The 14,394-nt window shown below is 34.6% G+C and overlaps 1 protein-coding gene across 1 annotated transcript; it reads right to left on the minus strand.

The window, feature by feature from the left end:
* Window positions 1–207: 207 nt before the first annotated feature.
* On the minus strand, window positions 208–12,927 carry LOC122319019 (beta-glucosidase 42). Its single transcript, XM_043136873.1, has 13 exons — window positions 12,771–12,927; window positions 11,308–11,374; window positions 11,106–11,164; window positions 8,179–8,254; window positions 5,070–5,144; window positions 4,913–5,000; window positions 3,348–3,573; window positions 2,513–2,628; window positions 2,057–2,271; window positions 1,871–1,905; window positions 1,664–1,766; window positions 1,176–1,284; window positions 208–743 (listed from the first exon to the last, which is right to left on the minus strand). The coding sequence occupies exons 1-13, from the start codon at window positions 12,888–12,890 to the stop codon at window positions 548–550; spliced, it is 1,485 nt and encodes a 494-aa protein (XP_042992807.1). The 5' UTR covers window positions 12,891–12,927; the 3' UTR covers window positions 208–547.
* Window positions 12,928–14,394: the final 1,467 nt, after the last annotated feature.

The raw sequence follows: 14,394 nt of genomic DNA on the forward strand, positions 1-14,394 counted from the left end.
ATCATTATAATTATTACAACTTTTTCAAATTTTAAACAAAACAAAATACACAACTTTTATAAATTCTAAAACAAAAATAATATTAAATAATTATATTCTAACAATATTTTAATTTTATAATATTCTTATTTAATTTTTTTCTCTCTTTTATCAAAACCCAACAAAATATTTGGGAACTATTTTACTAATACTAACAGAATTCTCATGTAAATTTTCAAACGAGGTCTCTTACCCAATTGGCCAATATAGTAATAAAAATAGACAGTATTTTATGCTCGACCAAAGGTCGAACTGTATCAACAAAGGAAGTCAGGTCACTAAAACACAAATTAGAAAACACATTTTTTTCGCTTATGTTCTGGATAGGATAGAGTACACCAGCACAATTAACTAAAGCTAGAATAAGTGTACAACATGGCTATATGGTAAATGCCCTTACACACGACTGAGGATCTTTGTTTTTGGTCTTACTCATTTCATAACCTAGCAGATACAGGTTGTGAAGCTTTATTCGTAAAATCTCAACTGGAAACTGAATACAAGCCAATTAGTCTTCCTTGACGTGATTTCCTTCACCACCTTTCAAGAACCTTAGGAACCAATAAGCAGAAGATTTTGGATGCCGAGAGAGCCCATTCTTGTAATCCACATAAACTAAACCAAAACGTTTGGTATAACCTTGAGCCCACTCAAAGTTGTCCAGTAATGACCATGCAAAATATCCCCTCACATCAACTCCATCTCTGTCCAAGCAAATATATAAACAAGATTCATTCAGTTATTCCTATGCCATATTACCTCTAATTGATCATTTAGTCATCATTCTCACAAACATGGAGTTGCAAGCTAAAAATACAAGGGTCTCTATGCATAAATAAAGGGTGAGGTGCAAGCTAAATTCATATAGACAGAACTATACATGCAGAAGACCAATGGGTAAAGCAGAAAAGGAGCCATAGTTTAGAATTGATCAATTGTTGTGTATATGAACTTGGCTCTGGTAAAATGAAAATGGAAGTCAATGCACATACACCCAACAAAGGAATCATTAGTAACGATAGCACAAATTACCAGGTAGTTTCAAGCGAAAGACAACAATGAACCCACTAATTATTGAAAGATTTTTTCTTAACAAGCAGATTAAAACAAAATAGATAATGATAGAAGTAATTTACTTGATTGCCTGAGCAACTGCCTCAAGGTATGTCTTGAAGTAAAAAACTCTCAGTTTGTCGTCTAGCATCTCATTAAGTGGGGAAGTGCCGTTGTCATTGTCATCCATTCCTGTTAAAAGGCAGACAAAATTGGTTCAGAGAAACTGAAAGAGAAGTACTAAATCATAATCACCTTTAAGCACCCAGCACTCACATATACTAAACCAGACCAACAACCAAAAATCTATCATTTCCATTTTATCTTGATTGTATCTCATAAGTCATATGCAAGAAGTGACTGCAGAACGTTCAGTACTAGCCACTCAACTGGAAAAACTGGAAAAGTGATATATTAGGGAATACCAGTCACTCAATTGGCAAAACTGCCATACACGGTAACTCGCCAAAAAATATACAATTAGCCTAGAAGTGCATCTATACAAAATACACCAAAAATGATTGGAAGCATTAAACCAGTTTCTTTTGATTGGATGAGTCAGGTTTTGTACCATTCTCAGTAATATATATCGGGACATTATTGTATTTCTGTGCTATGTAATTGAGAACCTTCCGGATGCCCCAAGGAACCACATAAAGCCATTCCGATGCAGCCTATCACAAAAGAATATTTCAGAGGACAAGAGACAATGATACATGCACATGTAGATATGTTTTATAGGGAGGGAGGGAGGGAGAGATGGGGGATTGGTTCATACCCTCGGACCAATTGCCTCACCCTCTTCCCATTCAGCTGATAATAAAGCGAAAAGAAATTGTAAGTTTCCAATAAGATAAGAGCTCACCAGATTTATAAATTAAAAAAAAGAAAAAAAAAAAAAAAGAAAGCAGAAGAAGAAGAGAGTTTTGAAGTATTGACAAGCAGTGCCAGTGCCAGTGTTTACCGATTCTCTGCATCTCTTGTGCTTTATAGAAATCACCTTCATCAGGACAATCTTTTACATAAGAAATAAACCTTGATGTATAGTGATTCAGACCAATAAAGTCAATTGAGTTCCTAATCAACTTCTTATCTTCCTCTGAAAATTTTGGAAGCCGCTCTCCAAGTCTTTCACGCATCGCATTAGGATATTCACCATAGTATATTGGATGCATAAACCTGCACCAAAGTTTGTAGAAGTTTTACAACTGGTATGCAGATATGTAAATAATTTTTCATGTAAAATTTGAGAAACATAAAATGTTATTCATCTTTCAAGTTCTGAAAATAACTTCTCATGTATTACGCTCTTACTGGCACAAACATCAACATCATACTTGTTTTCAGCTAAAATGCTACACTACCAAGAAGCTACAATGACAAGATTTAGCAGATTATAAAATCAATTAAGAGGAACTACCATCCAAACTGAAAGTCAAGACGTCTTGCTGCAGCAGACTTATCTTCCATTTTATCCGAATTAGCCTCTGCCCATTCACAATCTAGCACCAACCCTATTTGTCCCCCTTGCTTGTCCTGGAACGACGACAAGAATGGAAACAGCAAGAAAAGAATACCATTCTTATAATGATTCAAGAAAACAAATGACGATTTCATTGATGACTATATAATAACATCCATATGGGTTTAAACACTAAGAACATAACAGACCATAACCGATCTGTCTAAAAAGGATATAATGACAACATGGCGTGTTTGGCAGACCAAATTATGTATCATCTTCACGTAGCTTAATTATGATGAACTAGCCAGTGCTATGTCTCTCAAAACTATGCTGTTGATTCATTTAGTCCGTCCGATGATTCTATTAAATCAAGACATGCTTTAACTTTAGAAACTGAAAGTGGTTTTTTTTTAACTAAATATTAAGCATATAATGACGAAGAACTACTTACTCTTCTACTAAGGTCCATTTCCTATTTCTGAATGTAATAATATTTTGAATTAGAAAGGAAACAAGCCCAGGTTTTTTTGGGATAAATAAAGTCAACGAATTCTATTAAAGGTACAAAGAGGCACTACCAAAGCATACTCAGGGTATACATAGGAGAATAGCCTATTAATGATGGGAATGGGACACAAATTCAGAAAATCTTTAAAAGAAGAAAAGCCAGAATTAATGGCCGTAAACCCTTAATAAAGCGAGAGACTGAGAGAGAAACAAATTATGTGAGCACAACAACCTTATTTAGAAGGAAAAGTGCTTGATTAGTAATACAGAACGAACAGAATACCTTATACTTGTTTCGGTATATCGAAACAGCTGCTGCATGGGCCAAGATCTGGTGGTGTGAAACCAAATATGGTTCTGTTGATGAATGCTCTCGTCTTCCTGGAGCAAATATCCCAGCATCATATCCATTAACAGAAGTTTGAAGGGGCTCATTAATTGTAATCCAGGTCTTTACCCTATCACCAAAACTGGCAAAGCAAGTTTCTGCGTAGATTGCAAAGTATTTTCTGGATGCCAAACATGGAAGCCAGATCAATCATATATACACAACAAAAATGCACAAAAGGCATGCATGTCTGCACGCATGTCCACACACACATAAATTGAAAAAGAACCAGTTTTTTCCATGATACTTTATATATGGATAGTGTAATGATTTTGGTGAATTACCAAGTTTTTTTCTCTAAAAGTCATTAATATAATATTTATCAATATTCTCACTTTCAATTAATATAATATTTATCAATATTCTCACTTTCATATGGTTCCCCCTTTAAACAATCAAGTTTGTAACTGACTACATTTTCAGAGAGAGAGAAGAAGAATACAAATGTGTAAATGAACAGATATGGTAACCAAACTCTAATAATAGCAGCACATGACATATAAGGTCTCAAAATGAAATTTCACAAAATCAGCGTAATAACCGGGTAGAGTTTATCTATTTCACGCTAGGCCAATAAAAAAATTATGCTCCAGCTTGAAGGGAACTCTAAGAATGCTACCGGTTGAAGTTTATCTGTTCCAATAAGGTAGATTCTAGAAGCTCTGGGTGAGGGGTGCCCAACAACTGTCGTTCTCAGAATATTCTTTATATTGTAACCAATTCTCGAACTATATATATATATATTGATAAGTAAAAGAAATTTTATTAATAAAAAAAAGCAAAGCCCAATTATCTATGCATGTGTATATACGTGAGTGTGTGTGGAATTGGCTTTGGGCTGAAGTTGCAGTGAAAATCAGCCCCTTCGATTGTACACAAATAAAAAATGCAACAGATGCCATTAGATAGACTATGAAAAGAGAAGGGTCCATGGAATATTTAATTAGTTACAGTGTCCCTTGAGGTTTTGTTTTTTCTAACTTGCATGAAGAAGGAAAGGTTGTAGTTCATTCAATGTGAATAATAATTTATTTTCACTTCTTAGTTTCCCACAATCATTATATACATTGTTTATAGTAGCTTCCTATAATCATTATATGCATTCTTTATTCCTCGGTATGGCCATGAAGTTTATTGGCAAGAAAAATATATTTATCAAATTCCCTCAGAAAAACTCTGTTTTAGAGCTTCTCACATGTTTTCTCTAAATAAGCTTCAAGTCAACAACTGTTAAGGTATCCTATATCTACATGATACACATCCCTTCAAGCCTGAGATGTTAAAACAGAATTGTTCTACTTCAAAAATCTGAAGGTGGCATGTTTAGAAGTTTGACAATATTTTGGACTCACAAACCCAGAATTTCACTGAAAGGAGTAAAATATAAATCAATCAGAAAAGTACTGTTATTTTCCAAAATGAATGCAAAACTGAACATTTGAATATGACATAATACTTACACAATTTCTTTATTCAACCACCCTCCCATTGTCTCATGAAGATGCAAAGGAAGATCCCAATGGTACAAAGTTATGCAAGGCTGGATACCTGCGGTAACAAAGCTGTTAACATGCATTGCTTATGCAACTGAGGAGGGATTCAACTACAATTTCTTACCCTTCTCAAGAAGAGCATTAATGACATTGTTATAGTAAGCAATCCCTTCATCATTAACTTTGGTTCCCAAACCATCTGCAATCATAAGAAAACCATCAAGAAAATTTATTTGTCATCGGCTCAGGCAACATGGTGTAAACAACAAGAAGAATCACTGTTCGACTATAGGTATACAAGGAGAACTTGTCAGTCAACTTAGTTTTTGATAGCAATGGAATGTCAGGATGAAAACCAAGGATTTTTTTTTTCTTTTAAATAAGGAATATAATTTTATTCCAAATGCAGAAGAAAAAGCCAGGGATTCAAAGTGTCAAAACAGCTTAGTCCTAAAAGGAGGGCATGCCGAAGGGTGAATAGATAGACAAAAAGGGTCCAGATGAAATGGAGTTGTTAATATGGGAGTAATTATGTATGGTACTTGGTAGTAGGAGGTGAGAAAGGAAAAGATATATATACTCTTCTTTTCAGGCTGAGGAAAAATAAAAGAGACTTCATGTTGTTCATTGTTACATTAAAAAAGTACCCTCCTTCTTAATGAGGATATTTGGTATGGTTGTCCTTCGTAGGTTACATTTGTTTAACTTTAAACAACTAGGGGTTGGTTACTATTGTAGACCGTGTGGTTTACTAATATAGATAGAAGGCCATATAAGCTTAACCTGAGTTTTATGGGGCTTGGAAGAGAAGCTATTGCGATTCAAGGGACAAGAAATTGGTCAGGGGTGTAGCAAATTGGCGATATATCAAAGGCAAAGGCATCATCTCAATCCAAGATATATACATATAAAAAAGGCAACCAAAGAAAATGAGCTGCTACAAGGAAAGGAGTTGCAGCAGGAAGAGAACCACGAGAAGATTTCAGATTAATTTGGCTATGAATCCATGATGCTTCTTTCCCTTGTTTCTATCCTGTTACTTTAGTCTCATGACAAGCAATAAGCGTTTCATCAGGAGGAGTTCTAGACTTCGTGGCTTGTTCAAGCTTTGTTTAATCAGGACTCATGATGCTATTTGGTGTGTTAGTTTCAATATGATAAGATAACCATGGGTGCGTGGTTATTAATAGAAAAGGTGGGCTTTATTTTGTTTGAAGAATTATTACTATAAAATTGTGGTTTTGCACCTACTACATGGAGCTCATAAAAATAATTGTAATTTTTTTATTGAGTTTTTACCACCTTGAACTCCTAGTTTCATCATTTGCCTTTTGGATAGAATGATCCATAGGCCATTTAGTTTGGACATTTTAATCACTAAGCTTTTACTTCTGATCAAATCAACCTTGACATGAGTACATATATAATCTAGAAATAGAAAAATAATAAAATTATTAAAAATCAAAATGATGGTTTATAAACAACAAAATCAAAAGGAGAGGACTGCCACTTCTCCTGTGTCAGCACCCTCTCCCCACCCAAATAGGGGGAGGGGACCTCTTGTGTCACCTCAAAAGGGGCAGCACGGGAGAGGGGGAGCCGCTCACCCTTCACAGCTAAGGCTGGCAGTTTGCGTTGTGATGTTGGGATAGGGTCATGTCAAGTCGGGTTCGCGTCATATATAAATTAATCCTAATCCAGCCAATATAATTAAATGCGTCAGATATCTCAACCTAGCAAATTTCATGTTGAGTCCATGTCAGATTTGCGGGTCATATAAGAGATTGTTAGCCTCATTCATGAAATGTGGATAGAGAGTGCGGATATAGGCCATTGGATTGGCTGGATCCACCCTCCACCCCAATGGAGTGGAATGGGGGCAGACAATGGCCCCTCCATCAGGGGGTGGCATGTAGGGTAGCTGCACCATCATGTGTGGAGGGAGATCAAGCTAATGCAATAGAGAGGGAGGAATTGCCTCTCCCCTCGTGGTAGGTCCCTCCCAGGCTGGGGGGCAGGCACGAGGGTCTCCATCACCCTCCATGGGGATGGTGTTCTTCTTCAAAAAAATTATCTTTTATTTTTTAAGAAGAAGATACATGAACTTGTGTCAAGAGTCTATTTTTTTTATAAGGAAATTCACATGGAGACACAAATGCATGTCGTGATGTTATTGGTACGAGCATGGAATTCGTGCATACAAACGTGACAGCTTGTATTGAGCCATAGAAATGCATGGCATTGCAGGAGTTAGTGAGCATGAATATTGAGACATAGAAATGCCCCTTTTGTGTCAGTCCAAATCTTTTCATGCTGATATTACCAACAACCAACCATCTATGAAAACCAGGTCCAAATCTAATTTTCACTAAAGAAAAAGGAAAACATGTACATATCTATTTTATAAAACTCATGCATGTAAAGAATGTATTACAAATTGACAACTCCTGCCTAAACTTCAAACTAAAAGTTCTACTTGAATTCTTTGTTCAAGAATCTCAACTATAGTATTCTTAAGTTCTAAATGCTTTCAGTCTAGACAATTCTGTAAGAGTTTCCCTATTGGAGTAATGAAAATAGACAATCATGATTTGATTTGCCTCATGCAGGACATATAAAGAGAATACAATATAGACATGAAATGGGATTGAGACTAGTCTGCATAAATATTCATTTTTTAGATCACTGTATAATGGAATGATACTGTAGGCTGTGTCCATCTGTCCCATTTTAAGTATTTTCTTCATTTTCAGAACTCTAATATGTAATTACACAGCAATATAATTATAACACCCTGATATGATGTGGGCCTTCGCATTTGTAAAAATGAAACAAACACCAAAATAATGGGGACCCAAGATTGGAAAACATTATCCATTAGTCGAAACAGCACACTGATATGATGTAGGAACCACCTAACTTGAAAGCCTTAATTATCAACTAGAAGGATAACAATGCATATCCAGCTCACAAACACTAATCAAACACAAATAAACCTCCCACTTACTCCTTGACAAGACTTACCAAGGCAGAAACGTGGGAGAACAATGATAGAATTGACCAAGGGCTTTGTACAAAGGAATTACCAGCAAGTAGTAAGTTTCAACCCTAGTTAAATGAAACAACCAAATATACAGACTGTACACTTTTTGAAAATATAAATGATAAAATGCACTAAATACATTCTAAACGACAAACCGGGGAAGATATTAAACACATTCTAAACAACATACCTGGGAAAATACGTGACCATGATATGGAAAAGCGATAAGCATCAAACCCCAACTTGGCTATAAGCTCAACGTCTTCCTGTAGATAGTTATTGAATGAAATAACCAAGATCTAACAAATCTTCAAAACATGACCAAAAAAACAACATAACGGTAATAAGAAGAATTTTTTTTTTCCCCACTAAAACAAAGGAAAACAATCCAATTACGCAGAAAGCACAAAAACATAAGCATAAGCCAAATCAACTTAACAAGTCTTATTTTCAAACTAATTTTGGGGTCAACTCCATAGACGTTCTCCCATTAATTCTTAGCGACTACATGTATGAGGCACATTGTGCTTGTTTTTCGCATCAGTGAATTGGATGAATTCAGCTTTTGGGAGGAAAACAGAGGGGGTCAACATTCAGCAGCAGTTTAGTTAATGAAAAGCTAATGGAATACATGTACAAAGCAGCTAAACAAACACGCACAATGACAGGCATTAGCAAACACACACAATTCCAGGCTAAGTCTGCTCCAGTACCCTTAAAAAAAAAAGATCTGCTCCAGTCAACCAGTTTGAACCTGGCCTTACCCCTTGTTCCTTTTTGCTTCGAATATCTGGAAAAATGTTCTGCCTATAAAAACTTCTGTCTTTGTTTGAAACTTGAGGCATAATGGCATTCCTCTGGATGATAGAATCCAACACTATGGAACCCCTTTGGCTTCGAAGTGTTCTCGTTGCCCTAAGGGATCATTAGAGACTACTAACCATGTCTTTGCAAATTGTGTCCTCTCCAATGGGTGTGGCACCATTTCTACTCCATTTTTGGTTACAACTTCATTACCCTTGGTAGTTGGAGGAATTAAGCCACTCAATGGTGGTTTGCCTCTCATGGTTCGGACTAATTTCATCTACTTGCTAGCTTATTGCCATCTCTCATTCTCTGGAAGATTGGCTTGCAAGGAATAAAGCTAGATTTGAGGAAATCCGCACTAATTCCGATGCCACCATTTATAAGATTGTCAATTGGCTTAGTAATCTCGACATCCTTCTTAAGCCTTATTCTCTTTTGCTCACCTCTAATGCTTCTGTCCTTGAGTCTCTTCATATTTTTTAGATTACCATTTGTACTAAGGGGCCCACCTTGGTGAAGTGGTCACCCCATTCTTTGGGGACCCTTAAATTAAATATTAATGGTGCTTTCAAAGGCAACCTAGATTCATCTGGCAAAGGGGGTATTCTTAGGTCCAATTATTGCTGGCTTTTGGATTATCAACTTTGAGATTTGGTCTTACCATATGCTATCAGTTAAGTGTTTTTGAGATCATTATTGAGTCGTATTCTCTTCTTGTGATTAACTAGTTTAATACTGAATCCCATCCCTCTTGGCAATATTTTGATATTTGGGATGATATTTTATGGTTCAAACATCATTTTGTTGTTAGTCTCAAACATGTTTGCAAGGAGGGTAATGCTTGAGTGGATAGCCTCACCTCTTTTGGAGACTTGGGCAATACTACAAATTTCTCCTCTCTAGTTCAACTGGCTAAACATATGTTTGGTCTGTTTGCTTTGGATCGTGCAAGTGCTCCTAGCCTTCAACATTAGCTCTAGTCTTTAATTCCTTTATGGACCAATTGTAACGTTTTATTATTAATTTTCACTTTTAATTTTCCTTAGAACCTTGGTTTTGGGATTTTGGTCGTAAATCCGATGCTCCCTTTGTATAAGGTATTCTTCCACGACAAGAGAGGATTATCAACAAATTGGGGGTATCATCATCATTAAAAAAACCTGGCCTAAACTACCAGTTGGTACTCAAAGGGTGGCTCTCTATGACTTGAGCCACTTAATGATGGATGTGGGGACAGATGGGAGTCTTATCTCTCAGCACAGAACAGAATAATCAATAAAGAGATCAATAAATAGTGCATGCCCTTTTGTTGGATTTTCATGGATAAGAAGGACTGGGCAAAGGTGGGACTGTTGTGTAATTAATCAGTATCGTCTGGAACATTATTCCAATAGGGCAGATAGAGCAGCCTACTTAGTTGTGCTCAGCATACCAATTGAGTGCCATCATGTAGCTGTGCTGTCAGTAGGAATGGAGCTGGTGCCTTGCAAAGCACTTTCTAGTGCGCATTTTAGAAAGATTGCAGCTTGTGAGTGAGAAAATGGTAGTGCTAATGCAAAACAGCTTTCTTTATCCAACATTCTATCACATGTAAAGTCTCACTCTCTTACAGCTTCCTATTAAGCACGTCATACCTACCTACTACCAACATTACATGATTAAATAGATAATGATAATGTAAGTCTAAAAACATTTAAAAAATAAATAATTATTTCTAGATCTTAGTACTTCAAATTCAGAAAAAAGAATGCATTCACAGGTGGTGAAGCATTGCACTAAAGCCAAACTCCATATCAAGAAACCTAGCAATTGTTTGCACAGGTGATTGGTGCACCGATAACTTTTATGTTTAGATCAGAGAAACAGGTAACATATTGTACAGATAGATCATCTTGTTTAGGAGCAATGATTATTAACAACTGCAATTGGTATTCATGCATGTTATGAGAGTTCATAAAGCAAAGCAAACAGAAAAAGCAAATCATGGGACAATTCTCTGGCTTTTTCTCTAACCGCTTTACAATCGACAGCAGTTCAATGAAATGTTGTAGCTTCCCGCAAGAAACAGAAGAAATATATATTAAAGTGATGCATTATCCACCATGGAATGGGTTGCTCACAAAATAAGGATTAGGAATGAGCCAAACAGCACTATGCTCTTAAAATAAGAATTAGAATTGAGCCTAACAGCACTACAGAATAGTGTGAGATGACAATGAAAGAATGGGCTAATTAGTGCATGATTATAACAAGGCCAAGCAATAACAAAAGGAACACGTGCCATACATAGCTAACACTAGTATCACCAACCTTGTATCTATGATATTGATCCACTGCAGAATCACCATTGCTTTTGTCAGCAATCTTGCCTAACATTACAAACGCATAAACAAATAAGTTTCAAAACATGCAAAAGAAAAATTCAGTCATGTCAATCCAAAACTTGACATGGAAGATAATTTCATATATAAAATTTTTGAGGGGAAAAAAAAAAAAAAAACAAGAAGACTACCCTCAGTGTGTGAAAAAGCATCCCAAATACTAGGGCCCCTACCACCCTCCGTACAGGCTCCTTCAACCTGCAAATAACCACAAAGGAGACCGAATTCCAAGATCGTTGAGTTTTCCATTATAGACTCAACATGAACAAACTCAACAGGAAAAAAAAAATTAATAAATATAAAAATATAAAACATATAAGCAAACTCTTTTTAGCTTAATATTTCTGAAACCAATGGCATGCAAGTTAGTCTCATATTTAACAAATTTTATTACGCTAATACTTTTATAATACTTTCTAAGAAGAAGGACACTATCAAACACCTTGCTGAAAAAGAAATTGCATTAAACCTCTGTTAATATGTCAAGAAAATATGATGACTGTGAATACTGGCTTCCAATCATTTCATGCATCCTTTTCTCCAATTTTCTTTTCTCAGCTTCTTTCAATTCTTTTCAAATTGTTTTTTCTTTCCTTTTTTCTACCATAGGACTATAGTATGAAAGAAATCTCTATGGAATTAACTTGTTCATTTCTCTTAGTGTGCATGTGCATTATCCAACCCTTGATAAAGTGAACACAAGATTCCCGTTTGACCACATGGCTGAGTGGCGAAAGAAAACCCACCAAGTCCATATCCAAGATCTCAACTACAAAACTGTTTTTCCCCTTTCATCTTCAATTCCCAGTCATATAAAGAGTGCGAGGTGAGAGTTGTTCAAAACGTTAACAATGAGGAAACAGACAGATGAAAAATTGCCATAATTGAATATATGAGGACATCTAGTGCTAAGATTTTCGAAGTCTCAGTTTATTATTTCAAATTTTGATAGAAAAAGGTATATTTATGTAGAGATCATTATGCATTCCAGCAGGAAACTTGTGACCTTTTACTCACACCCATAGGTAAAACTACAAGAGGAGCAGATTAACAAACCATGAGAGTGGCACAAGGTTCTTGGAAACATATCTCCCTATATGAAGGATATATAATTATCGTAAGTATCTGTCAAGTAAAAATTGAATTGATCGGATAATATGCAACAAAAATTACGCCTAAAAGGCCAAGAAATTGCAAAAAAAAAAAAAAAAAAGAAGAAGTGAAAAACGTGTGAGGACCAAGCACTCATGACAGCCAGAACTGACCAACCAGTAACTACAAACAGAATTCGGTGAAATGACATGACGAAAGGAGCAAAAATTTTAATCACGAAATTATGTCCGTTAGAAAGACAGAACAAGCGCAGTACAACGCAAAGCCCATTTCCATACATTACAGAAGACTCTGCACGCTCAAGCAGAAATGCCCAGATCGTAATTTGCAAGGAAATGGATAACCAAGAAACTCATTTTCCTTACGTACACACATTTGCATTAGAAAGTGAAAATCAACAAGTACCCAGATGTCAGAAATGAAAAGTAGTACCAATTTCAAGCATAAGAATGCGGGTGTACGGGGATAACAGAAAGATCACCTGATAGGCAGAAGTGGCCACGCCAAAGAGGAAGTTTGGAGGGAAATCACTGCGAGAGATGTCCTTCTTGCTGGAATCAGCAGATTCATATTCTTTCAAGTAGTTCATTTTCTTCGCCATTGTTGTCTGTGAGAGAGCTAGCAAAGTGGATGCGTTCATGTGTATATAAATAGAGAATATAGTGGAAAGGGTAAGAGCTGCCGCGTGTCCGTCTCTGATGAAACTTCTTCCAAGTGTGGGGCCGATTAACAAAAGTAATGCGTGATAACATGATCTGGCAGATGTTAATTGGTCCCTTTTCAGAAGTTGACAATTGTCTTTCCGAGATTAGACGGCTAAATTTTGTTCGATTCGAGAGTTATGGAATTTTAAAAAGTGTAGGTTACTGATTATAATTAGGATTTTTTTTAATTTTTTTAAATTTTTTTAAATATTTTTTTAACATATATATAATTTTATTAATATTCACTTTTTAACTATTAAATAAATTTTTTTTAAAAAATTAAATACAAAAAAAATAGTAAATTAGTAGTAAAATGGTAGTAATCTTATTATTTTTCTTTTAAAAATAAATAAATAAATAAAATAAAGAAAAATGATAATTATAATTATGAATATATAAGAGTCAAGTAATTACTTAAAAAAAATAAATATTAAATTTATATAAAAAAATTAAATTTTTAATAATAAATTTCTCTCTTTTTTAAAATAAATATATGGTATTTACATATTTTACGACTATTTATAATACTACTCTAAAATAAAAGATGAGTTTTTATCATTTATTAAGCATTTGTGTCTTATATGATGTTATACGAATGGCGGATCTATTAAAAATGAATATTTTCAAAAAATGCTTAAATTTTAAAAATTGATGGAATCTATTAAAAATATAACGAAAGAATGCTTGGTTTTTATTTCTTATAAAAATTGAAGATATTTTTATGATAAAGACGTTGTAGCGTAAATATGTGTAAATCGAGAGTGTAAGCATTTAAGGCTTGTTAGAAAAAAATAAAATAAAATTTTATCTTAAAATTTTTATCTCTTTTTATTTTATTTTATTTCATTTTTATATATAACTTAAACGTAAGTACTTTCAAACTGATCAATACAACTTTTTCGAACTTTCAAACAAAAAATAAAAAATAATTTAATTTTTTCAAATCCTAAAATAAAAATAATATGGAAAAACTATATTTAAATAATATTTTGACTTTATAATATTTTTTATTTAACTTCATTTCTTTCATTTCTCAAAATTTTATAAAATATTAATAAATTATCTCGTTACTATTTATAAACTATCTTACTACTATAAATAAAATTTTCATCTTATTTCATCTCACTCAAGCTTGTCAAGCTTTTTCTTTTGAACCCCCAAATATGGTCCAAGATTTTCTTCAAAAGGTTTTGAATTTTTTATTTTTATTTTCTTTTGAAATCGAAGCATTCTTCATTCATTAGACAAAAGATAAGTCATTACAATACTTTTCAAAACGAATACATCTCTTAATCAATTCTGGATCCTCTTCTAACCAAACTGACTCTCTTAATATGACAAGGCTAACTTAGCCATTTGATGAGTAACATTATTCCCTTCTCTTGGTGTAAATTGGATTCT

Source organism: Carya illinoinensis, chromosome 8 (genome assembly GCF_018687715.1).
Source record: "Carya illinoinensis cultivar Pawnee chromosome 8, C.illinoinensisPawnee_v1, whole genome shotgun sequence".
NCBI classification, from domain to species: Eukaryota; Viridiplantae; Streptophyta; class Magnoliopsida; order Fagales; family Juglandaceae; genus Carya; species Carya illinoinensis.

What these genes read in the sequence shown, in the direction of transcription:
- LOC122319019 (XM_043136873.1), bottom strand. Translation starts at nt 12,890, where the DNA reads ATGGCGAAGAAAATGAACTACTTGAAAGAATATGAATCTGCTGATTCC. An exon ending in TATACCGAAACAAGTATAAG is followed by an intron (nt 2,629 to 3,347) that starts GTATTCTGTTCG and finishes TCGTCGTTCCAG; the next exon opens with GACAAGCAAGGGGGACAAAT. An exon ending in GTGAGGCAATTGGTCCGAGG is followed by an intron (nt 1,767 to 1,870) that starts GTATGAACCAAT and finishes CTTTTGTGATAG; the next exon opens with GCTGCATCGGAATGGCTTTA.